General features: G+C 37.1%; 2 protein-coding genes across 2 annotated transcripts in view; one reads left to right on the top strand and one right to left on the bottom strand.

The window, feature by feature from the left end:
• Window positions 1–1,371: 1,371 nt before the first annotated feature.
• Window positions 1,372–16,305, bottom strand: LOC140164294 (ribosomal RNA small subunit methyltransferase NEP1-like). The gene is made up of 5 exons (XM_072187566.1): window positions 16,146–16,305; window positions 11,343–11,444; window positions 8,961–9,102; window positions 3,825–4,033; window positions 1,372–2,572 (listed from the first exon to the last, which is right to left on the bottom strand). Exons 1-5 carry the CDS (start codon window positions 16,275–16,277, stop codon window positions 2,459–2,461), a joined length of 699 nt encoding a protein of 232 aa, XP_072043667.1. The 5' UTR covers window positions 16,278–16,305; the 3' UTR covers window positions 1,372–2,458.
• A 77-nt stretch (window positions 16,306–16,382) lies between these two features.
• Window positions 16,383–27,959, top strand: part of LOC140164286 (vacuolar protein sorting-associated protein 33B-like) — a 43,211-nt gene continuing 31,634 nt past the window's right edge. Inside the window, exons 1-6 of the mRNA XM_072187556.1 lie at window positions 16,383–16,519; window positions 18,509–18,589; window positions 19,073–19,134; window positions 19,666–19,715; window positions 24,910–24,977; window positions 26,950–26,995. Coding sequence (XP_072043657.1) covers window positions 16,406–16,519; window positions 18,509–18,589; window positions 19,073–19,134; window positions 19,666–19,715; window positions 24,910–24,977; window positions 26,950–26,995 — 421 coding nt within the window. The 5' untranslated portion in view covers window positions 16,383–16,405. The remainder of the gene's footprint in view (window positions 16,520–18,508; window positions 18,590–19,072; window positions 19,135–19,665; window positions 19,716–24,909; window positions 24,978–26,949; window positions 26,996–27,959) is intronic.

The raw sequence follows: 27,959 nt of genomic DNA, 5'->3' as shown, positions 1-27,959 counted from the left end.
GCTTTGCGATGCGGTGCGTTGCCGCACTTCATCGTACTGCAAACTGCTGCATTGCGGTATCGCAATAAAGTTAAATACATTTTAACTTAGAAATGCGACGAGTTGCGTTGAGTTGCGGTAAAAAGTAATCGATATATCGGCATCGCAAGGCAACGCATCGCAAATGCGGTGGTAGTATGAACGGACCTTTAGTCTTGTGGTTAGATTTGATTGATAAACAAGTATGATTGACAGTGTATTTTAGAGAACGAAGTCCCTGGGTAAAGTTCTGCTTAAAAGTGAAAGTCCATAGTCGATTTTTAACTCGTAATAAACTGGCAGATTCTAAAATTAGAATTGTTCAGTATTGAAGTGCCATTATAGTTATGCCATTATGATATGTTGCATTCAATAATATAAGCCTTCACGATACTTTACTTTTTAATACTGTCACAAATATAATTATATGAACTTTTTCATAACCATTTTATACTAGTATTTTGATGTTATAAATATCAGTATAATTTCGAGTTCAACTGAATGCGTTCATCATGATTAATAACGTATTTTTATTTATCAAAAATCGACTATGGCATAGTCTACCACCACCTATGCAGAGAACTCAAAAGTATACATGGTACAAAAACAAACCTGATATTATTTGAAAATTATTGTATTGTTCCTATTACTGTATTGTTTCTGTATGAACATTCGCTCGAATGTAATGTTCCTAATAATAATGCCCTGGGCATGGAATGTACCCAAAAGGTTATTAGAAGCAAATTTTCGATGTAAAAACCTTCAAAATAGGGTTGAAAATCCACTCACTTCCTGTTAGTTATCAGTTTCAAACCCAAGACTTGCCCATGCAAATACCATATTATAGGTAAATACCACATAATTATACACCTATTTGTGCATTTTTATGCAAAAATGTGATTTACTTACTAAATTCTACTATACTGTAGAATTGGATGGAAGTTTTAAGTTAGAATAGGTTTTGTCAAGATGTCCAGTACATGCCAGTTTACTCATATGATATGGAATGGAAACGTCAGTCACTTTTTCTTTAATTGAACAAAAATATGGAGGCATTTATCAGGAACAATGGGCTATTCCATATGAAATCCATACACCCCCTATGGAACACATGACCTTAATCTAGCACATAGGGAGTGTGACTTTCAAATGGGATTACCTGAATGGATGGCTCTACACCCCATGTGGTGATTCAGGACATATCTGCCATGGGGGTGTATGGATTTCAACTTGAATAGCCAAATATGGTATTAAAGCCATATTATAACATTTTCATACAAAATAGATTAGTATTTCTTTGCCATAAAATGTTAGTTTTACTGTCAGATAAATCCCCTTTTATTTTTGAGCCGAACAACTACGGCAGAGCAAAGAAAATTGGAATTTACTACCAGCGCATATGTCGCCAATACGTACCACTCCTTCGGTCATGTTATGGTACGGCCCTTTGTTGTGTACTGCACCGTTGCGCACGCCGTTAACGTACTGTGTGTTATGAACATCGTGTATGCGTTTCGACTAATAATTCCATCGTAATAATAAAACGCCGATTCAGGCGTTTTATTCAAAATCTCGGATTTTGACAAAACTACAGCACCTAGTGTCTTGATTTTTTCAGGGTATATTGGTTTAATAAATTACAATATAATCGTGTAAAAAAATTATTTTTAAAAAATCAGTGAGGGCGTCCTCCTCAGCAAATGTTATAATATGGCTTTAACTATTGTGCTTTTAGCCTTGTACAGTCAGTGACATCAGCATGTGAAAAAGGCAAATTGCAACATTTGAAGGAACTGAACACATGAATGTTACTTTCTTTAAAAAAACGTATTTCCTCGAATAGCCGCTCCCCTGAAATAAACGCCCCCACCACTTTTTTCAACCAAGATGTTTCAAAAATGCCGATATTTCCATGCTATATTGTGTAGTAAGCTTACCAAGTTGCTCACATAGTCGATAATAGCAGTAATAATTGGCGAAAATCTGCATTGGAACCCGGAAGTGAACCAAAAGTCAGTGTTTCTAGTTCATAGTTTGTCATTTTAGCGTGACTTCTAAGCTTACCTAATGATTTTAAGGGGAATTGTCATGCTAAAAATGACTTCTAATAAACGCCCCCTGTTTGGAAAATGCAACGCCCCCGCCGAGGAAATATGGTATGGACAATGGGCTGTTGCACACCCCTACTGTGGAAGATTTTGGAATTCCAACCATATTCATATTATCTAAATCCAACCATTTTCGGCATAAAAAGTGCAAAAGGTGTGTAAGATTTTGGAATTCCAAACTAAAAGTTCAATTTCAAATTGGATTGACCATTAATGTGCAACTGGAATTCAGATGACAGTGAAATCTTCCACAGGGGTGTGTGGATTTTAAATGGAATAGCCAACACACAGTCTTTTCTATTGTACAGATGTTGTAATAAGTGTTTATGTTGTCATAATATCCCCCAAGCTTCTTCAAATGCTGAGCATACTTTGGTACATGTCAACGCAGCTGATAATGGGTAATTACTGATAGATATATCCTCCTCTGTGTAGTCAACATCAACCTGTATGGAGTAGAACAGAACAACATTTAAATTATTGGTTATTTAAATGGATTGGTTTCGGAGGGGAGTTAACAAATCCATTTATATCACGACAAGAAGCAGAAGTGATATGAACAAGGAATTTCCCAGAGCTTTCAACTCCTTACTCTGTCAGAGCATGTCACAAAGTTCAGGGCTTGTGTTTTTAAAACTCCCGCTACATCACAATAAGGCTATTGAACAGTGTAGTTGTTGCATGGGGTTCACTCAAGCATATCGATATACCAGTCCCTTGCTTTTGTTGATAAACATTGAGGTCAACTCATCTATAGTAACATTCATTCATTTACCAGTCCATCAACCAAATGATAAAGGAATGATAAAAGCAAAAACAACAATAATTCAAACAACAACAACTCACTAAAACCAATCAATCAAACAAACTTACAATCACAGTTTGATTGTTATTTGCTCTCAGTTGAAATTATGTTGTGACAAATTTTGGTCCACTGGAGACAAGCAGTCTTGAAACCTTATTTTGGTATACCCAAGACAAGAATGGCACTCTTGAAATGGGCTATGCCACTTGAAATCCACACTACCCATGTGGAAGATTTTGGAAATATCTTCCACAGGGGGAGTATGTTTTTCAAATGTAATTGGTCAGGGTTATCATTTTGAAACCCATACTCCCCCTGTATTATGGCTTTACCTATATCATCCACAACTGGAGTATTTCAAATGGAAGTTGCCCAATTGTCTATTCAAATCAAAACTAAAACTCCCTCTGCAGAAGATGTCAGCTAAATCTTCCACAGGGGTAGTGTGGATTTTAAATGGAATAGCATAATTCTGGAAGCGATCACTGCTATGACTGGTACAGTAAAACCTCATTATAACGAAATCGGATACAAGAAAAACGCTGTTATAAAGAAGTATTTTTCCAGAACCAAGACACAAAATTCTTTTGTTATTTATTGTTTTTACAACCCTGATATAACAAAATTTAGATATAAAGAACTAATTTCTCTGTCCCTGACAACTTCGTTATATTGAGTTTCCACTGTACTACCAACAGATTTCAGGATGGCTTCAAACCCAATGTTAAGTTGAGACTTTATTGATGTACGCAATAACAAAAACCGGAATAATTTTTCACTTATTGTAAGACGAACAAACTGTAATTGCGCACCATACGGTCTTAGCGGGAACACCGGTTCATGATTAAATAATTGATTAACTGTATTACTGATTGAAAATCACTGATCCCTACCTTTCCATGAGCCATAGCACCGATCACCATGACAATCGGATCTTCACCAACAACTAGTTCCTTTGGATTGATACACTTATCAGCGCTGTATGACATGCACACTTTCCTACAACCCACCGGTACATGATCTGTGATGGGGTTCTTGATCACATTCAATAGTTTCTGTGGTCCATCCGATGCACTGATGCTGAGCTTGTGTAATAATTGAACTAGATAGAAAAATGGAAACATAATAGGTTAGTTTAGAAACATATTTTGTGAAACTTTACACTATAAAAAATCTGTTCTGTGTTCACTGGGAGAGACTCTGAGAATAGGCTATTCCAGTTGAAATCCATACACCCCCTGTGGAAGACATGACCTTAATCTCCTACAGATGGGATGTAAATTCAAAAGGAGTCGCCCATTCAAGTAACTACCTACTCCCTTTGTGGGAGATTTATAAGGTCATGTCTTACATATGGGGTGTATGGATTTCAACTGGAATTTCCCAATGTGTACAAGCACTGAGCCAAAATGGTCTCATATTCAATGGCAAAGTTCATGAACCCCATTTACAATCAACAATCAAAAGTTGACCTCAAGTTGTGCAGTATGAGTTTTATACCCAAAATATGCAAAGGTCATTGTATGAATGTATAAAATATTGGGGTTAAAGAACTGTGTCCTGTCAGATGAGTATATCAACTGTTCAGTGCCAGAAGTGGGTAAGTGCAATAGCTGCCATGTGTAGATGAGTACAATGTACTGTGTTAATTGCCAAATGTTCAAGATTTGCCAAATGGGGGCAAGAGGGGGAGGGCAAGACTTCTCACAGGGAGGCAAAGGGGGGGGGGGGCAAAGGGGGGCAGCTGCTCTACGCCACTGCTCATCAAGGAAATTTGATGTTTTTCATAAATGGAGGTAAGTTTATCAATCTTAAAGAACATTTGGTCAATATTTTTATGTGTGTGTCCTCTATGACTTACGCATTAAGACCACAGAATCTGTCAAATCGTAGGTCGCATCACATACAGGTCTATTTGACACAATACGCTTTTTCGCGAAAATCTTGATTGAAAAATCTGTTGTTTGATTTGGCTTCATACTTAATTATTTTGCAATATAATTTCCTTGACAGGATATTTATATAAAGAAGGGACTTGGCAGTTTCATTTGGGTGAAATCGACATGTTGATCTTTCAAGTAAAATTGTTTAATATGGTGTTAAACTTATAGCTCTGTATGTGAAACGATACTTTTTACTCTATCGCTATTATAATGCTACAATACCGCTATGTTTTTCTTTATACGTATAGATCCCTATGTGATGCGCATATTGGGTATGAACGTAAATAAGCTCTGAATAGATCTGTATGTGACGCGATGTTCACCGTATAGATCTGTATGTGATATACGTACTAATGAATGGGTAAAATTAGCTTGAATAGCGCTGTATATGGAACACAAAATTTAAGGAAGCAGCAAATAGACCAAAATCAAAGTTTTATATCTCATTAATTAGAAAGAATTACATGTACGGTCTGTAAGTTATTGAATTTGAAGAGCTCCAATACATATTGCTACACAGTACACACCAATTTTCTCAAAAAAGTAAAAAATCTTGAATAGAACCGTATATGATGCGACCGACGAAATGTTCTTGGTATTCTGGTTTGTGGACATATCTGTATCAATGCGTTCTTTTCTGTGTGAATGAACATATATGCATTACACAGGCAAGACTTACCCATAAGACCACAGAATGTTCTTGGTATTCTGGTTTGTGGACTAATCTATATCAATGCATTCTTTTTTATGTGAATGAACATATGCATTACACAGGCAAGACTTACCCATAAGACCACAGAATGTTCTTGGTATTCTGGTTTGTGGACTAATCTATATCAATGCATTCTTTTTTATGTGAATGAACATATGCATTACACAGGCAAGACTTACCCATAAGACCACAGAATGTTCTTGGTATTCTGGTTTGTGGACTAATCTATATCAATGCATTCTTTTTTGTGTGAATGAACATATGCAGTACACAGGCAAGACTTACCCATAAGACCACAGAATGTTCTTGGTATTCTGGTTTGTGGACTAATCTATATCAATGCATTCTTTTTTTATGTGAATGAACATATGCATTACACAGGCAAGACTTACCCATAAGACCACAGAATGTTCTTGGTATTCTGGTTTGTGGACTAATCTATATCAATGCATTCTTTTTTTATGTGAATGAACATATGCATTACACAGGCAAGACTTACCCATAAGACCACAGAATGTTCTTGGTATTCTGGTTTGTGGACTAATCTATATCAATGCATTCTTTTTGTGTGAATGAACATATGCATTACACAGGCAAGACTTACCCATAAGACCACAGAATGTTCTTGGTATTCTGGTTTGTGGACTAATCTATATCAATGCATTCTTTTTTTTTATGTGAATGAACATATGCATTACACAGGTAAGACTTACCCATAAGACCACAGAATGTTCTTGGTATTCTGGTTTGTGGACTAATCTGTATCAATGCGTTCTTTTCTGTGTGAATGAACATATATGCATTACACAGGCAAGACTTACCCATAAGACCACAGAATGTTCTTGGTATTCTGGTTTGTGGACTAATCTATATCAATGCATTCTTTTTGTGTGAATGAACATATGCAGTACACAGGCAAGACTTACCCATAAGACCACAGAATGTTCTTGGTATTCTGGTTTGTGGACTAATCTATATCAATGCATTCTTTTTTATGTGAATGAACATATGCATTACACAGGCAAGACTTACCCATAAGACCACAGAATGTTCTTGGTATTCTGGTTTGTGGACTAATCTATATCAATGCATTCTTTTTTGTGTGAATGAACATATGCACTACACAGGCAAGACTTACCCATAAGACCACAGAATGTTCTTGGTATTCTGGTTTGTGGACTAATCTATATCAATGCATTCTTTTTTTATGTGAATGAACATATGCATTACACAGGTAAGACTTACCCATAAGACCACAGAATGTTCTTGGTATTCTGGTTTGTGGACTAATCTGTATCAATGCGTTCTTTTCTGTGTGAATGAACATATGCATTACACAGGCAAGACTTACCCATAAGACCACAGAATGTTCTTGGTATTCTGGTTTGTGGACTAATCTATATCAATGCATTCTTTTTTGTGTGAATGAACATATGCAGTACACAGGCAAGACTTACCCATAAGACCACAGAATGTTCTTGGTATTCTGGTTTGTGGACTAATCTATGTCAATGCATTCTTTTTTGTGTGAATGAACATATGCATTACACAGGCAAGACTTACCCATAAGACCACAGAATGTTCTTGGTATTCTGGTTTGTGGCACTAATCTGTATCAATGCGTTCTTTTCTGTGTGAATGAACATATATGCATTACACAGGCAAGACTTACCCATAAGACCACAGAATGTTCTTGGTATTCTGGTTTGTGGACTAATCTATATCAATGCATTCTTTTTTATGTGAATGAACATATGCATTACACAGGCAAGACTTACCCATAAGACCACAGAATGTTCTTGGTATTCTGGTTTGTGGACTAATCTATATCAATGCATTCTTTTTGTGTGAATGAACATATGCAGTACACAGGCAAGACTTACCCATAAGACCACAGAATGTTCTTGGTATTCTGGTTTGTGGACTAATCTATATCAATGCATTCTTTTTATGTGAATGAACATATGCATTACACAGGCAAGACTTACCCATAAGACCACAGAATGTTCTTGGTATTCTGGTTTGTGGACTAATCTATATCAATGCATTCTTTTTTTATGTGAATGAACATATGCATTACACAGGCAAGACTTACCCATAAGACCACAGAATGTTCTTGGTATTCTGGTTTGTGGACTAATCTATATCAATGCATTCTTTTTTGTGTGAATGAACATATGCAGTACACAGGCAAGACTTACCCATAAGACCACAGAATGTTCTTGGTATTCTGGTTTGTGGACTAATCTGTATCAATGCGTTCTTTTCTGTGTGAATGAACATATATGCATTACACAGGCAAGACTTACCCATAAGACCACAGAATGTTCTTGGTATTCTGGTTTGTGGACTAATCTATATCAATGCATTCTTTTTTGTGTGAATGAACATATGCAGTACACAGGCAAGACTTACCCATAAGACCACAGAATGTTCTTGGTATTCTGGTTTGTGGACTAATCTATATCAATGCATTCTTTTTTATGTGAATGAACATATGCATTACACAGGCAAGACTTACCCATAAGACCACAGAATGTTCTTGGTATTCTGGTTTGTGGACTAATCTATATCAATGCATTCTTTTTTGTGTGAATGAACATATGCATTACACAGGCAAGACTTACCCATAAGACCACAGAATGTTCTTGGTATTCTGGTTTGTGGACTAATCTATATCAATGCATTCTTTTTTGTGTGAATGAACATATGCATTACACAGGCAAGACTTACCCATAAGACCACAGAATGTTCTTGGTATTCTGGTTTGTGGACTAATCTATATCAATGCATTCTTTTTTTATGTGAATGAACATATGCAGTACACAGGCAAGACTTACCCATAAGACCACAGAATGTTCTTGGTATTCTGGTTTGTGGACTAATCTATATCAATGCATTCTTTTTGTGTGAATGAACATATGCAGTACACAGGCAAGACTTACCCATAAGACCACAGAATGTTCTTGGTATTCTGGTTTGTGGACTAATCTGTATCAATGCGTTCTTTTCTGTGTGAATGAACATATATGCATTACACAGGCAAGACTTACCCATAAGACCACAGAATGTTCTTGGTATTCTGGTTTGTGGACTAATCTATATCAATGCATTCTTTTTTGTGTGAATGAACATATGCAGTACACAGGCAAGACTTACCCATAAGACCACAGAATGTTCTTGGTATTCTGGTTGGTGGACTAATCTATATCAATGCATTCTTTTTTTATGTGAATGAACATATGCATTACACAGGCAAGACTTACCCATAAGACCACAGAATGTTCTTGGTATTCTGGTTTGTGGACTAATCTGTATCAATGCGTTATTTTCTGTGTGAATGAACATATATGCATTACATAGGCAAGACTTACCCATAAGACCACAGAATCTGTCAAATGTTCTTGGTATTCTGGTTTGTGGACTAATCTGTATCAATGCGTTCTTTTCTGTGTGAATGAACACCTGCAGCAGACCTGCTCTGTTCAGTGGACTATCAAATAACATCAGCAAACACTGGGGAAAACAAAAAACAAACTAATAAATGAAATAGATTGACATAATATTGACAGCTCAGCGGCACAAAGACCTATCTCCATTAGTTGCTATATGCAACATTATGCATGACTACCATGATTAATTATTTTGTTGTTCTCATGCATTTGATCATATTCTTTATTTTGTCTATGTCTTTTAATGTAAACTTTGCTGTAATTTAGCCTGCGGGCTACAATGCATTGTGCTAATGAATGAATGAATGAGTGATATGCAGAGACCCACATGCATAGGTTGAGAAATTGGATTTGCTGCATAGCGCTACAATTTCACCTTTCTTTTCTTTTGTTGCCAAAAAAATATTTTAAAAAAGGAAGAAAAAAAAATTGAAAATTTCTTTTCCCAAATAAAAAACAAACAAAAACAACTGGAGAGCACATAGCTTTCTGACCAAATGTTTCTGATAAAAACATATTTTTTTGGCTTTACTGGTTCACGCTTTGACTTGCACACATGTTTATGTTGTTAATTGATGAAAAGGCAGTGACATCAGTCTTTCGCAGCACATACCAGGCATACAGTCATGCCCACCATGCATGAGAGAACATCCATGTCAATAAACTGAACAGAGTGATATCACCAGCAAGCATATGTCCGCTAAAGGACATACATCTTTGTGCTCCTGAGTCACAGATATTATACTATACCCCCTGTCCCCACCTTATACACCAATGCTAGTGGTCACTGTGGCATGTCTTGGATGCACAGTAAAGTGAATTTCAAAGCTATTATAAATTAAATGAGAAATGAGGAATAATCATAATGAAATGTTTATGAAGTAATTGTATACCGTATCAAATATATTTTCCCTCACTCACATATCCAAGATGGCCGCCATGAGCTTGTGTCATTTTTTGTTGGCGCATTTGAATGAAGAACTACCATGAGAACTACCTGCCGATTGGCCAAAATGAATATTGTGTCCAATTTTGAACCAATCAAGAGGGGTATTAATATAATCTGCAAATTGCAAGTTTGACCATAAATAGTTTAAAGCCTACAATGCAGGATAAAATTGTTGGATCACTTTTAGCATGTGCTTGTGCTTTGTAATTGATCCCCCTTTCCCTCTATCAATGTTGAATCCTTAAAATTCGCTTCTGATGTTGTGGAAGTACCCAACATTGACTGGGGGGAAAGGGGGAGGGATTGGGGGATAGGTATTGGTTTAAGCTACAAATCAACATGTTTCAGAAGTGAATTCCAAGGCGACTGTGAGGTCATTTAAAGATTCTTCATAACCTCATTAATAAACGCGATGCGTGCGATCCAATCATATTTTATTATTTGCGAAAACGCGAACGCAAATCGAGGTCATTAATATCTCACAATTGACCGCAAAATGCGTAATTGTTCCAATGTCGCACACAATTGACTTCTGCGTGCTGCGGTATTGTGCGTCCAACAAACTGCTGGCTTGCGCTGGCTGCAGATTTGGATTGCGGCGCTACCATATTTGCACAGATTGTGATACGCACTTTTGTTATTGGTCGTTCTGTTTTAGCCTGATCGATTTTTGGCAAGGGAAGATGTAAAATCATCTATTTTTATAAACTTTTGAGCAAAATTTTGTGTTATTTTGTAAGGTGAAGAGATTAAAGTGAGCGGTTATGAATGAGGTTAATAACTTTGCATCGGTAATATATGGGCATTGTGAAAAATCTAAACATTTTGCTTTGGACCTCGGAATATCCTCGGGACTCGCCCTCGGGATATTCCTCGGTTCCAAAGGCAAAATGTTTAGATTTTTCTAATGCCTCCAAATAACCGATCGCAGTTATTAACCTCTAAATAAACACCTTGGGTGATCTAACACATTTTGTCCTGGACTGTAGTCATAATTGGCAATTGAAATGAGCATTTCAAGTTATCAACCAATCAGAAATGCTGTTAGATGACCAGCAGTGTCCAGGGGGTTAATATTAAAACACAAGGTACAACCAGGGTTGCCAAACCCGCGATTTGGTAGCCCAATTGGGTGACTTTTGAAGATTTTTCCCGCGACTTTTGACAATTTCCTGTCCCACAGAAACCAATGGTTAAGAAAAAAATTGGGCGACTTTTCAACATTGGCTCCATGACTTCCAATAGTTTCATGTCCCATAGAAACCAATGGTAAAGAGAAAAAATTGGGCGACTTTTTCGATTATTTGACCCATGATTCGGGCTGAAATCTTTTGGCAACCCTGGGTACAACTTACTTGGTGAGTAATATCTGGTCTACATTGTGATGGATCTTTCTTGAATTTTTTCATCAGGTGTTTATGGTGGTCACAGTTCAACAGTTCATAGCCTTTATTTGCCTGAAAACAAAACATGATAGAAAGACAATAATTATAATAAGAATTACATAATTATTGTGAAAATATTGCAAAGACGCAACTCATGTACAGGAGCTATGGCAATTTGCCCCTATTTTAATTTTCACAACATAGCCCATGTGAAAAATATTGTAAATGGCACAAAGTATAAATGAGGTCTACTTTTATAGTGTTGCCAAATTAATTAACACCTACGTAGCCCAATTTGGCATTCAGCAGGGTTAGCAACACTGGTTCCTACGCCATCAGGCTAAAAAAGACCCCAGCCCCCCCCCCCAATAAACAGAAAAGTGGGTAACCATGCGTGTTCCTCAATTTTTCAAAGACCCCCTTCGCAATGATATTTCATCTAATTTACCCCCTTTTCGGGAAAATTGATGACAAAATTGAACTAAAAAAAATACCTTTTTGTGGTTTTCAATGACTAGAATTTCAAGCACCCTTTTTCAATGACACTTTACAGGAAGTTAAATGGACATAGAATAGTGATAGTAAAATCAGCTGATTGCATCAATCAATCTTTTAAAGTTATTTTTTTAAACTTCCATGGTCCGAGCTGTGCGCCAAGCGTCTACGAGCGTACACACAGAAAAATAAGCAATCACGCTGATTGGCTGATCAACGCACTTGACAACAAGTCGGTTGACCCATTGGTTGTCTGTTCGGTAGCGTAGTAGGCGACCTTTGTCATTTACGCGATCGCAATTTACCAGCGCGTACCCCGACCACGGAAGTAATAAAAAAACAACTTTAGTCATGTAGAAAAAACAGTGGCATGATCGACGGGAATTATATAAATTTATAAACATCACTTTTCAATAGGTTCGCCGTCGCAAATAATAAAGGAGACAAGTAGAAAAAGTGATCCCGCATGGGAATCGAAACCAGGACCTCAGGTTTACTGTTTAATGTTATTATAACACACACAAATATAGCGTGGTACAGAAGAAAGCATACATGTACACATGCCTTACATTGCGTACATGCTTAGTACGCTACATGGACGCAACTCGCATGTTCGAGTTTGGCCAGGCCGTTGGCGTTGCAACTTTAGCGCATTTATACAAAAAGGTGGCCACAGCGTCAGCTTCCCCTGCGTATTACCCTGCACCCGGGATCGATACACGTGAATGTACTTAGTCCTGCCAGCAAGACTTCAGTCTTTATCATAAACATAATGACATCTATGGACCTGAAGTCTTGCAGCGGTACATAGGGATGCACTGTACGTTTAAGAAATCCAAACTTCAAGCATCAAGAAATATACCTTGTATTTGTCAGTTTTACCTCTCCACACAGTGTAGAAACATCACAAGTATAGAATGCTGCTCAATATGATAAATCCAAATCATGAAAATCAAGACATTTTGCAGAGCAATATTTTGACCACTTTTGCACTGATCTCCCACCACCCGCCGACCAGGACTTGCCTATTTGTGCTGATCCCCCTACCATGGAAGAGACAAGAAAAGCCATTCAAGCAATGAAAACAAACAAAGCTGCTGGACTGGACTGTGCGATTACCACTGAGGCACTCCAGGGTGGTGGTGAAGCTATGGTAGACATCATCCACAAATTCTGCGTAGAAGTTTTTACAAAGCTTACGCCACCAGAACAGTGGATTACCAATGTCATTGTTCCCCTTCCAAAGAAAGGAGACCTCAGCCTCATGAACAACTATAGAGGAATCACACTGATGTCAGTTGCAGCTAAGGTGTACAATAGGATCCTACTGAATAGAATTAGGGACCATGTTGATCCTGTAATAAGAAGTAACCAGGCCGGATTTAGACCAGGCAGAAGCTGTGCACAGCAAACGCATATCCTCCGTAGAATCATGGAGGCTTTCCATAGTTACCAACTTCCACTAACTATAACATTCATTGACTTCAAGAAAGCCTTTGATTCAATCAACAGGAAGATGCTGTTTTCTGTTTTATGGCACTATGGTATCCCTGAGAGCATCGTAAAGGCAATACGTGTACTGTATACTAATTAAAAGTGCCGATTGGTAGATGGCAACATCTCGGATCCCTTCCTAGGGACTACTGGAGTATTGCAGGGGGATGTTCTAGCCCCATTCCTATTCATTGTTCTCATCGACTATTTGATGATGATGGCTACCGAGGGGAATAACAGCGGTGTTGAAACACACCCACGTCGCTCCAGGCGTTATCCTGCCAAGGTTTTGAACGACTTGGATTTTGCTGATGATATTGCCTTGCTTGAATCTTCCATCCCACAGGCACAGGCACAGCTGACCAGAACAGCGGCTGCAGCAGAAAGCCTGGGTCTCATCATCAGTGTTCCCAAAACTGAGTAGGCCTACATGACCATCAACTGCAATCCTCAGCCACCACTCCAAGTATACGGAGAACCCATCAAGTATGTCACTGATTTTAAATATCTTGGTTCCATGATGGGCTCTAGCACCAGTCTCCCGCCGGAAGGCGCTTGCTTGGTATGCATTTTGGAAACTGGAGCAACTGTGGAGAAGTCCAACAATCACTGTTGCAACAAAAGTCAAGCTGTTTAACACCACTTGTGTTACAGTATTGCTCTATGGCTGTGAGTCCTGGGTGATATCTACTGATATGGAAAATAAGATCAACGCTTTTGGTACATCATGTTACAGGATAATGCTGAACATCAAGCGCACCGACCACGTTAGTAATGAAAGGGTCTATACCATCACCAACACTGTGCCTCTTATCAACTCTGTCAGATCACGACAACTACGATTCCTGGGACATATCCTGAGGATGCAGGAAGATGAACCATGCAGAAGATATGCTCTCTATACCCCATTACATGGTAAAAGAAGACCTGGAAGGCAAAGAACATCCTACTTGTCTTATGTGCAAAAACTGTTGGGGGATTTCGACAACTTCTACTGCCAGATGCCATTGCCACTTTGGCTTCAGATCGTAGTACATGCATGGTAGGTATTATAGAAGGAGGTTCCACAGAAAAATCCTAATCCTCTCAATAGGGTTAAGCCGATTCACGCTATTCAACGCGAGTCATCACTTGAATGGATTTAATCAGTGCAGTCCCTCAAACACGGACCTTTGATGTTTATGATCGTTATGCGACAATATCGATCATCTATTTTAAAATTTAATTTAAACAGACCCCCAGGTGACCCGTGCGAAATGGATGGTATTAGTGCCCTTTGCATCGGTCACATGATCTTCGATTAACGTCATTGTGTTTCCGAGTTCAAGTTGATTTACTAGCGAAAACCTGATCGAATTCCCTCATTTCCTTCCAAAGTTACGATGAATTTATGTATTTTTTCTGATCATGATTAGTAATACTGGCGGGTATCTGCAGGACTTTTAAACAAGTGGAAATGATTTGGATATGTTTTCCAAGACTGGCAATGTTGTTTCTATGATCCGCCAAGTTTGGCCATAAGAAATATTAGGCGTTATAAAATTACCGGAGTAATTTATTTTCCTTTGTTTATGGTCACGGCCACAATGCTTTGTGGGTAAAATGACGTCATTCTGCTTAGAAGTCGCGATAACGGTGGTTCATAACCGGCCAAGCTCAATAGTCTTAGAATAGATAAGGCTTAGCAAATCGATAGTGCACCATTCATACCTGATTGCTCGGTATCGACTCATAACGATCATAGTACAAAGGGAACTGGGTTCGTGAATTCTCCTTCTATAATACCTACCATGGTACATGTATGGAGAAACTTTGTAGTCGCCTGCTTCGCAGCCGAATGAAATGAAATGAATGAATGAATGAATGCACTAAGTTAGACATGTCCACATTCCTTATTATAGAGGGCGACATTCAATCCAAAAAGTTTGGACCACAGTAGCTCACAGTCAACCAATGGCTTAACTGTGTAATCCCCATAGGAAAATACAAAAAATTGACATTTGGACACCAGAAACTTGACGACAAAGTCTAAAAAGTGCCGGTACTTTATCCTTGATATAGAAGTCAGCATGCAGTGAAAGTTAGATTTCATAAAATAAAATCGCTTTGTGTAAAATGGATCGCCGTGGTGAAAAATGATGCATTACATGCTTTTTTTGTACAGTAAGTCATTGTAAGGCATTGTCAATGATGGTCGCAGAAAAGTGCAGTTTTTTAAAAACAGACATAATTTGCCCATAACTTCGCTAATTTTTGACCTACAGACATGGTTGACCCCTCATTTTTTAAGTTAAATAATCACCTTTTTAAACAAAATAATTTCCATGTGAAATATCCTACTTGAAAATTTTGTGAACATGCCTAACTAAGTAAAAGATTGCAGGTTTTGCCAACTCAAGGAATTTTGAACCCACCCAAAAGATGAGATCAATGTAGATCAATTACCTCAACTTTGTGAATATACATTTGTACAGTGGGATTAAAATCATCAGTGCACGCCCAAACCCTGGTACAATGGGATTAAAAATCATCAGTGCATGCCCAAACTGTCCTTGAGAGAGTTCCTCAGCTACATCCTTAGAGACAAAAATGAGCCCACATATTGTGATGTTTCTTATTTGTGGATAGATAGCAATAGAGTGAACTGTAACTCTAGGTACGACGAGTTACAGTTACTGGAACTAGAATGTACTATGCATGAGACGAAAATCTTTGAGGTAAGCTTAAATTTATCAAAGAAATTTGCAATCCATGAAGTTTCTGAAATAGAAATAGTGCTCCTACCTTCACAGTCTCTAGCGATGCCCTTTCCAACACAACAATTAACCGTTTTTCCTGGCTATTTTTTAGTTTTTTGGGTACTTTGGGCCGTTTTTTAGCTGGTCCATCGTCACCATCATGCACGTGTTTCTCCATTTTGACAACATAACCTTTGACACTAAAACCTCAATACCTGGGGGCGTCGTTTTCTTTGCACGGAATATTAGAACCCGATTAGAACTGGCACTGTAGGTATGAGGATAATTGCCCAGCCCACACAAAAAATGGCGTCTTTCAGCGGAGGTAAACAGCAAAGTTTTCCCAACCAGGAAAAATTTCCTGACTTGCTGGAACTCAAGCAACTTGCTAAAGACCATCTAGTATATCTCCTACAATCGGTATGTTGAATACACTACAAATCATGAAATAGGGAAATCACTCTAAATGTGTTAAATGTCAGTAAGCTTACTCACTCATCACCTGCAGGCTGCATATTAAAGCCATATTTATAACATTTTCAAACAAAATAGATTAGCATTTCTTTGCCATAAAATGTTAGCTTTTTACTGTCAGATATATCCCCTTTTATTTTTGAGCCAAACAACAACGGCAAAGCAAAGAAAATTGGAATTTACTACCAGCGCACATGTCGCCAATACATACCACTCCTTCGGTCATGTTGTGGTACGACCCTTTGTTGTATATATCACCGTCCCGCACGCCGTGTACGTACTGTGTGTTATGAACATCGTGTATGCATTCGACTAATAATTCCATTGTAATAATAAAGCGCTGGTTCCGGCGTTTTATTCAAAATCCCGGATTTTGACAAAACTACAGCACCTCTAGAGTCTTGATTTTTACAGGGTATATTATAGCCAAAATATTAAATTCTCGATCATGAGAGCCAACTTGGGTACGCACAGTTATTTGCGCCGAGCGCACTACGCAAATACCGGCGCTTACGGCGCAAACACAGCTTTTGAGAATTGACCAATCACACGGTCGTTGCTAGGCAAGGTTAAGGTTCGGTCATGCAGGTCGCGTGATTGTGTTATTCTATGAAAAGTACGCTGACGCAGCAGGTACATCCTCTCATGATCGAGAAATTGTTATTTTGGCTATAATTGGTTTAGTTTATAATAAAGTACAATTTAATCGTGTAAAAAAAGGAATTTTAAAAATTCAGTGAGGGCGTCTTCCTCAGCAAATGTTATAATATGGCTTTAAGCTGCATGACCTGCTTATGCACTGCCCCAACCATGAAATTTCTTTAAATCGTTAGATTTTAATGATAAAAACCGACGAATGTCGTTTGCATAGACTGGCCATTTCTCTGGACGAGAACCAAAACATTAAGGGACCGTTCACAAACACTTGTTGGGGGGGGCTGAAAATTATTGACCCTCTTAAAGGAGGGTAACCCTATCAGTTATGGATTGTCTTCAAACTTACACACAATTTCAATTTCAAATATTGTCCCTTTTTTAATATGCATCTATGTTAGAAAACTAACATTTTCAGCATAAAAGTGAATAATTAGCACAATTAGCAAGCCAATACGTTGGTACGCATGAATTGCATTGTGGTCCGGCATCCAGAAACAACACTCCCGTCGAGTGCTTCGCCATACCACTATGCCCATCATTCTTGTGACAAAATATCTCATTCTTTTTATTTTAATTTGACCCTGATACATTTCCTTTTAATTTTGTATATTATCATCATACATTTTACACTTTCCTTTTATTTTAGGATTTGTTTTAATGAAAAAAATGATTTTTTAATGATGTTTTTCTTTATTTTTGTTTTAAGCGTTTATCATTATAACGCCCTCATTATTTCAGATATATTTCCGTTCATGCGAATTGGTATGGGAGTAAAACGGCTCTTATTCACTGATTCATTTTTTCCTACCCAGAATGTCAAAGGTGGCTACCACTATAGCCTGGTTTTTTCCTATTTCTCCGAAAATACATCAAATTGGATCGTCAAATTTCAGGATGGTAATGAGAAAAATATAATCTATTAAATGATACCAAAAACTCATCAACAATGAGAACAATTGGGGGGATGATGCTGTCGTTCGGGTTACGGACCTTTAAGGGGGGGCCTGAAAAAAAATGACCACAAATTTTCCTGGGAAAATTGACTTTATATGGGGTTGACCCATAATTTTCATGTCAAAAAGGGGGAGGGCCTGAAATTTTTGAGGTCTGAAAAGGGGGGCCCCGAAAAATTTTCGCGATGAAATTTTTTTGCATCAGGCCCCCCGCCCTAACAAGTGTTTGTGAACGGTCCCTAATTTTATACAGCCTTAACAATTTTAACATGAATTGATCAACAGATCTAAAATCATTATTTTCTGTGTATGTTTTTCTTTTCAGATACCAGAACAGAAGGATCTTGTCATTGATCCAGGCTTAATGAGACCACTTGATAGGATTGCAGGGGCACAACTACTAAAGGTACATTCTGGAATATATTCATCAGGACTGCTCAGTTAAAACTGGATACTTTTTTCAAATACTAGTTCAGCATATAACACCTTTTCCGTACAGACGTTTTTGATAACCGCCAGTTACCATTCTTGATGATATTGTTTATGTAATGATCGTTGAACAGCAGTTGTTGATCACTGCTTGGCAACGGGGTTATAGTGCCAGATAATTTCTTCATCAATAGTTTGTCAACAAAATTATACTGCCCCTCGTCTCTGTTCATTGTGGTGCTTTGATTTTTGATGGTGATAGCCTCCTTCTTCCATCACTTGAACCTGTTGCCAAGCAACGATCAACAATCATCACATCAACAATAGCATGTTGAGGATAGAGGAGAGTGAGTGGAGAGAAAGATGAAAGTCTAGAGCTCTAGAGAGAGGGAGGTAGACTCTTCCAATAGAGCATTCTAATAACTTGTCAATTTTCTTTCATTTTTCTGTGTTAATACAGAGTCATGGCGTTGACAAGATATTCAAGTTGGATGCACCCAAGCTAGAAGTTGGAGGAGATGTGTAAGTTATTTCTTTGTAAATGTGTAGGAATTGGGCAATTCCAGACCTAGATATTGGACGCGGATCCATTCTTGGAGAGATCTACAAAACAGATATGCATGAATCTAAAAGGGTTGTCTTAGATTTTTGGATTTACACACTAACTATAAATGAAGGCGAATAGGAAAAAATTCTCATAAAAAATGCTGTGGACAGAGCCCAAATGAGTTACACTTCCATGACAGCTTTCATAACCCATGAAGACAAATCAGTCAATGCATGTGACCTGATTTGTCTTCATGGGTTCAGTAAAGATGTGATGTAAGAGTTTGAAAGAGCAATCAGTTGGCAGAATTTAGAGATGGTTGAACCCAGGGACCTCCAATACAGTTGGAAGTGTTTGTATTGACAGTCTATACAGAAAGGGTGGGAGAAAGGGTACCTTACATCTTTAAATGAAATATAATATCTGTACTTTAATTAGCATTAATTGTGTTAGATCTGTTTTTGACAGTGTTATTACAGATGATATATACTTGTTTCACATTTCAGACGCATGTTTCTGATTAGACCAACAGTGGACAATGCTAAATTCATAGCTGGTAAGTAGTATATTTGTCTCGCCTGGTAAGGAAGGAGATGTAATTACCTTTCCCTATGGAAGTGTGTATGTATGTCCGGTTATAACTGACACTTTGATTTTATGTTTTGGTCTTATATATGAATAGTTTAAACCCTATTGCAGCCATTGTTATGTTTTCAGAATCTTTCTTCCTATACTTTGTACAGAGTTGAAGAGTCCAATATAATCCACACTTGGACTCAATACTGTACTTGTACTAAACACTTGGACTGTATTGGATATGCTCCCCCAATTTTGTTTTCAACAATTTTTTAACTAAAACTCATTTGACTAAAACTCATAGGTCAAAGGTCATTTGAGGTCAGCTTGTAAAATAGGCTGAAAATGAAATGTCTCAAATAAATATTTACCTGTTATTTCTGTTGCCAAAAGTAATCGCGAAACGCAAAGGCCAGTCACCGTTGACACTGGTACATCGTTAACACATGTTTATGAAAGTCTTTGGGTATATTTTGATTTTTCATGTTTTTTTTTGCTATCTACTGAAGATAGTATTGAGGGTGTCATTCCGATTCATTATCTATTTCTACAAATATTGAATGCTTGAGCATGCAGTGGTAAAAAATATAGCATTATGTCAAATTTTGACTTTTCTATTTAAATTCCATTGAAATGGATACTCCCAATTTGACAATGATATTATACCATTCACAATCATAGGCAGGTAATATTTTTTGTGTGTAAGGACACAAAACAAATCCCTTTCCAGCTATTGAATAGTACATACAATTCAGTGGCTCAATCAATTGTTATATAAAAAACGATGTTATATCAGAAAACTAATAAAAATGATTGCGCTCCAAATTGAATAGAGACAATCAAATTTTTAAGAATACCATGAAAAAGGCTGCTCTTCTAATAAAGAATATAGTTTGTTTTATTTAAAATGTTAATATGTTTGCAAAATTGTTACAAATTCAAGAATGAGATGTATATATGGTTGGGGCTTTGTGCTTTCGGGATGGTTTGACCAATTCTATCAAATTAATAAATTTCTCTGATATTAAACCTTTTGTATCAATTCAAGTTGCGTGTTTCAAATATGTTAAATCTACTTAAATTATATGAAAAGTCATAAAAAGAATTAAATAGTAAACCGGCGATCTAGTGGCACAGGCCTCTTAAGTTCTTCTCGAAGGCGTCTCCAAAACAAATACTGTCCATATCCATCGCCTGGCCATTTTAGGCACTGTACTTTACAGAGTAATTGTCTAAACAGCAGAGTCTTTCTATTATTTGGAATCTCTTCCAGGATGATTAGAATCATCACATTGCGATTCTCTTCCAGGACTCTATAATGTGCCATGTCTAGTTCTTTAAGACACCAGTTGTCTTCAAAAAATTGTGGTGATAGTATAACAAGAACCTTGTGGCTTCTTTGCATGTGAAGAGATATTTCAGCTAACTTTGTTCTCCCAATACGCATGTCTCGACACCTAAGGAAAAGTTGGAAAGGTTCCTCTCCTTGCTCAATATTGGGTAGAAGCTCCCCATGTACCCAATCATCAGCACTTTCTACATGATAGGGGACGTAGGCATCATATCGAGGGATGCCATTCTCATCATCATCAATACGTTCAGCATTTTCAATGAGATGGTGTTGTTGGTTTCTTCTTCTGTTGAATACTAGGAAAAGTGTGTACTTGATGTGCCACCAATAATGCACTATCAAAATTACTGAAATTACTAGAACAACAGCACAAGCAATTCCAATTGAAATGTACTTCCATAGATGTAATTCACAATCTAGATTTACCTGGGTAATGCTATAATCTTTTTCTGAATCTGGTGAGAAACATATATATGTTCTAGAACCAAAAAGTTGGACCATGTTATCTGTCAATACCCAGTTTCTAAATGCCTCCACATTACATTCACATTGAAATGGATTGTTACTGAAATCCAAAATGCTCATATTAGGATGGACTGATTGAGTTAGAATTTCTTGTGGAACAACTTTGATTGAGTTGTCATTAAGATACAATTTTCTTATATTGCTAAAGTGTTGCAAATTGCTCACTGACACCAGGTTGTTGTTACTTAATATGAGGACTGTTAAACTACTGAAATAAGTAGGAATTTCATTATCAATATTGGCAATCATATTGTAACTCAAATCAAGTGTTTGCAATCTAGGTGCTTTGAAAATATTAAGTAGACCAGCATTGAATGAAATATACTGAAGGTTCATTAAGTACAGCGCTTGTAAAACAGGTAATTGCATTTCAGTATATTCATTATAATGCACCAGGTAACACCCCGAAAAATCTAAAATCTCAAGAAATGGGCAGGTAGAATTAGTTTGTTGGAATGTGATTGTGGAATCACTAGCCATAAAAGTTTCCAAGTATGGTGCAACCTGGCATATATTTGCCCCCAACATCTTAATTTTGGTGGTTTGGTCCCAAATATTTAATTCTTTCAAATTTGGTGGAGAGCATGGCCAAATCATTTGTTTACTCTTAAGATTATTGTTTGATAAGTCTATTGTTTCAAGTGATAAAATGTTACACAACTGTTCCCATATATCTTCAAAATAACCATTGAAATGATTATTGGACAGATCTACCTTTGTTAGAGAGTCATAGCTACTAAATATGTTCAGAGCACCAGATGAAGATAAATCAGTGTTTACAAGTTTGAAATGTAAATTATTTAAACATCTTAAACCTTTGAAGACATTCACATACAAAGTTGATGGAGCATCACTGAATGCCAATAAAGATAACAGTTTTTAATTCTGAAACCATTCAAAAGGTGAACCTTGAAGTTGAAATGTATATCCAATATCAGCATATAATGTTAATGTCTGCAATGATGCCTTCCAATTTCCCCATGATGCAAATGTTGCTGAATTAAAGATGATAGCCTTGCCGAACATATCTATGGTTAGGTTTTGAAGGGGTGAATCTAGTGAGTTCAATGCCTCTATGGCTGTATAGATTTCAACTTGAACAAGGTGAAGTCTAGTAAGATTATTTAATACATGGAAGGCTGGAAGAGTGGTAGTACTTGATGATGCCTGGCGAAATTTAAGATAAGTTAATGGAAGCAATCTACTGCATTTACGATTTGTGTTCATGTCATTGTGATGGACATTTTCATATGAAGAGCAAAACATGATTCAGGACAAGATCCACCAACTGTGATGTCAAGGTGTTGTAGGTTATGTAGACCAGTCAGCAGCTTGTCAATATTATCACAGTCATAGATAGCACTATCAATCGGGGAAGTGAGAGTTTCTGCATCAATGTACAGTTCATGTAAAGATGAAAGTGGAGCTAGTGGGGTACCAGTAATATTATCAGACCCATCATCAAATGACATCTTCAGAATTTGCAAGTTTTCCAACCCCAAAAGTGATGAAGTACAAAGACTTGTTACATTTTGCCAACTAAGGTGAAGTGTCTGCAGTGAGATAAGATCCTGAAAAGGTTCGCCATCTAAAGTGTGTAAAAAGTTTCCATCTAAATACAAGCTGGTAAGTTTGCCAAGTGTGCTAAAGGTTTTCTCACTGCTGTAGGATATAAAGTTGCCACTCAAGCCCAAACTTAGTAGCTCTTGAAGTCCAGAAAATGTACCTTCATGCAATGTTGATATATGGTTGTAAGAAAGCTCTATATCCTGCAACTTTTGAAGACTGTTAAATGCATTAGGCTGTATGTGGGAAATAGAGCTGTGAAGTAGTAGAAGACGTAGAAGACTTACTAGTTCATGAAGTCTAGTAAATGCACCATCATGCAATGCTGATATATAGTTGGAAGAAAGGTCCATATGCTTTAACTTGTGAAGGCTGCTAAATACATTAGCCTGTATATGAGGAATGGAGTTGCCAGATAGTTGCAGAGTTAATAGTTCACCAAGTCCAGTGAATGCACCATCATGTACGGATGATATATTGTTGTTAGAAAGATCCAAATGTTGCAACATGTGAAGTCCACTAAATGCATAATCAGGAATAGCACTTAGTTTATTCTCACTTAAATCAAGTGAGTTGATTGAAGCAGCATTCCGTAATGGTGGTATACAGTCTAGACCTCTTTCTTTACAATCCATATTAGTACGATTCCACATTTTACAAGCAACACTTCCTTTTGGATAACATGAGTTTTCATTCTCAGATGATTGTCCATTTCTGGGCTGAATGCAAGTACAATTCAACAGCAGTAGGTACACAATGACACATACACACTGTATCAAAGCCATTGTGGAGTACAGAAATGTATCTTTATGCGCAGCAAAATGAAGAAAAATTGGTGAATTGTTTGAAACTGTCTATGCTATATTTATCAACTTGGATTTTCCAGTTGTGCACAATGTTGCCAGAATTGCTTAGGCAAATTGTACTCCACAACTGCAAATTGCTAGGATAGGAAAACTTTTTGAAAGTGAATATTCTGAATTGCAAGATAATGCTTTTCATCTAGATGAATATATCGCAATTTTGCACTGTACTTTGAAAGAGTAATTGCGAGAGGTAAATTTTGGAATGTATAAATTGGAATCTGTTGGTTTGATTTGCAGTCTGCATAAACAAACCAGCTACCTTAAAACCAAATTGAAATGTAGCTCAAAACAACCCAATTGTGTGCATAAAATATAGTTTGTCAACTGTGATAGGGAAGTGTTATAGAGACCTTCACTTCCTATGAACCATGATCATAATAAACCATTGACATTGAATTGGTTTGACTTGATTGTGTGTAGTTTACTGATCAGATTTTAAAAAGGCATGCATCGGAAACCCACATTTAAAAATAAGAATTGGCATTAAAAAATTGTAATACTAATTGTCACATAAAATGACAATTCTACATTTGACATGAAAATTGTTGAAAAATCTGAAATTTCATTGTTGAGGATTCATACCACTAAATATGCCTGTGAAGCAGTTTCTGGCAAAAGTTGAAAAAATAATAATAAAATATGAGGAGCACCCATACCGCCAGGCAAAAAAACAATCAAAATTGTTATGATGTGTACACATATTGCCTGGCAAATTAACTCATCTATATGTTCTTATTGTTTCTTACTTTCCACTGTTCTAACACAGTTTCCAGTTAGCTTGATGTGATCTTAAAACCATTAATAAGGTTTGTGTGTCATTACTAAATCAGATTATTGTAAATGATTGATTTTTTTGTTGTCAACAGGTCAGATCAATTGGGACAAGAAGATGGGAAGGAATAGAAGATACAAGATATTGTTTGTACCAAGGAAGGTAATATAATAACACAAATTGAAACTGCTATAAATCATAGATAGTGAAGGAGATCCTTCACTATCTATGTATAAATACAAGTTTAATTTATAAATATCTACCAATAAGTAATTACCCCCTTAATGAATGACCATTATTGCAAAATGGTTGATCGTATGCCAAATTTGGGTTATACAGTGGAAGCAGAATTTATTTCTGCGCACTATGACAACTCATTTGTTGCAATAGTCCCAATATTGATGCCGCAGCATTTATTTGATTTGAAAGTTGCAGTAAGATCCTATCGCTTTGTATTCAGTATGCATTGAAGGAAATCTGTTCAGCTCTCACTGGATTATCCTTTTTGTGTGATAATCAATAACAATTATCAATATTAATATTCACATCAGTGATCATTATTCATGTAATATCAAATTGAAACATGAGTATTTCAATTTTTTTTTCTGACCAACAAGGTTCTAAATGGCCTACAATTGCAAGTTGTCATTTCAATGGTAAAGCTATAATCAAAATTTTCTTGATGGGGAGGTGTTACCAGCAGATGTAACCCCATGGTCTTCCACTTCGTATGACCTTCTTGGTCCCAATATTGGATTAAATTTATCGATGACCACCGATGTGAATGTCTGTTTTTATTGATTGTCACGTGTTTTGAACTCCAAATTCATGAAACAAGAAGAATAATCCAATAAGGCAACAAAAAAAAACCCTGTTCTACGGCCAGACCAAACCAGAATTTGCGTGTTTTTTTGTTTTTTTTATTATTTTTTAAACAGATTTGTCAGATTTTGGCGAAATTTTAGGGTAATTTTAGACTCCAGAAGAAAAAAGCGCCTGACCGACCCTACTTGAAAGGTCTGTCTGCCCGTTTTTTATTCTGTCGCCTAGAGCCGAAAACATTTACTTCCATGGAAACTGAATACAGGCCAATAGGATTTTGCTGCAACTTTCAAATCTGGTGTTTGTTTCATTCAAATGTATGCTGCGACATCAATATTGGGCCAATCGCAACAAACGAGGTGTCATAATGCACAGAAAGAAATTCTACTTTGAAAGTATATTCCAAATTTGGCATAAGATCAACTGTTTTGGAATAATGGTCATTCATTAAGGTGGAGGGGTAATTACTTATTGGTAGATGTTTACTAAGTTGACTGTTGAAGAACAACAACCTGTCACTTTTCACAATCGATTTTTGCAAAGTATCTCATCAACATATTTGCACTAGGAAATTTAACCCTGTCATGTGTGATGGGAAGTGTTTAATGTCCTTTGATATTATTATTCTGTGTTATAATAAAAACTTCATATACGAGGGGGTATCCAAAAGTTTTTGACATCACCCAGAAGCGAATGAGCTATATCGATGAAATTTTTGTCAGTGTAATTACTGGTCCTTCTCTACATTATGGTCCAAAAATGGTCTCATAAGTATGTTTACTTTTTTTTTTGGTGGCGCTAGATGGGCAGTAGGCGCATAACCTGTAAAATGGTGAAAGATGATCCTACCACTTAGCGTGATTAAGTTCCTGCATTTGAGCAGTTAGGCCTGCAATGCTCAGAAAATCTATGATGAAATGAAAGCTATCTCCACTTTCTGATGATTGCTCATCATGATGGACACTGTTGCTATTTGTAAATGGAAATTCCAAAAAAAGCACAGTCCCTCACAGATGAGCAATCATCACCGTGTGGGCGCTTTCATCATCATAGATTTTCTGGATGATGCAGCCACAAATGAAGGAACTTCATCACGCCAGTGGAGCCTCAATTTTCACCATGACAGGTTATGCACCTACTGCCCATCCAGCGCCACCTGTATTAAAGTAAACATACTTATGAGACCATTTTTGGACCATAATGTAGAGAAGGACCAGTAATTGCACTGACAAAATTTCATCGATATAGCTCCTTCGCTTCTTGGTGATGTCAAAAACTTTTGGATACCCCCTCGTATGATTGTTAATTACAGTTATATGTGTGTGAAATGATCTTGGAAGAAGAAGGTGTTTTTGGAGGCAAGTATCTAGTTTCACAAATTGAATAAATCAATGTTGTAAGAATATTGTGTGTACAGTGGGATATAGTCAGCAGGGATGTGTGATGTCAGTAGTTCTGAATAGTTTTGTGGGCTTTTTAAGTTCAAAGGTTCTCCAAACCATAACATCTCTGTATGGGACAAAACACTTAAAGGGGTTGATAATTGTTGCTTTTAGATGTAAAGAGTGTAAAAATCAAATTACCAAATACCAGGCCCATGACAGTAAATTTTGCTGGTCTTTGTGCCTACTTTCCACATTCGATTTTATCAAATGATTCAGGCTGTTGTTTTTGATCCACTTCAGCACCTCTGGTACATGCATGGGGACGCCGTCGGGGGTGCTGGTGACCATCAATGTTCGCTAGCTCCGCTAACACACCCAGCATCCTGACTCTGAAATCAGCATTGTGTACAGTGTAGTGCAATCACCTTGATATTCTAGTGATTGAAAGTGCATTTTCTTCGGGATCATGGGATTCTTGGTCAATTAGGATGTATTTTAAAAGTTTAGTTCATGAATGTCATTTGTACTTGCACTAAAAATCATCAATAAAATACCTGTTCAACATTTGAAAAAAATACACTCATATGAGACTCAAAAACTTTGTATGCAGCAAGCAACAGAGTTTATTTGCATGAACACCGAGCATCATACACGATAAACCTGGTAAACATCACAGGAGTGTTCCATGATACACCAAGGGCAGAGTAATGGCAGCTTTCATATCATTACATACTATTTTTAGCTATCATATTCGATTAATCTCTGAAAATACCCTCTACAACCTTGCCTTTTTAGAGTCAAGGTTTGGGATATGGGTTGTTTAGGTTATGGGTTCAGATTAATTTATGTACATGTTTACAAGTTCATAAAAGAAAGTCAGCTTTAGCAGGTTTCACACATTTTAATCTTATCTGGCATTGAGGCCACTGACACAGAA

The sequence above is a fragment of the Amphiura filiformis genome, chromosome 11 (assembly GCF_039555335.1).
Source record: "Amphiura filiformis chromosome 11, Afil_fr2py, whole genome shotgun sequence".
NCBI lineage: Eukaryota > Metazoa > Echinodermata > Ophiuroidea > Amphilepidida > Amphiuridae > Amphiura > Amphiura filiformis.
This window is presented reverse-complemented; position numbering and strand designations above follow the sequence as displayed.

Excerpts from the sequence above, each read along its gene's own strand:
- LOC140164294 (XM_072187566.1), bottom strand. The coding sequence starts at position 16,277 with ATGGAGAAACACGTGCATGATGGTGACGATGGACCAGCTAAAAAACGG. Across the intron at positions 11,445-16,145 it reads CATCGCTAGAGACTGTGAAG|GCAAATAAAGGCTATGAACT; the intron begins GTAGGAGCACTA and ends TTTTGTTTTCAG. Across the intron at positions 4,034-8,960 it reads CAGATTCTGTGGTCTTATGG|TTCAATTATTACACAAGCTC; the intron begins GTAAGTCTTGCC and ends TTTTCTATCTAG.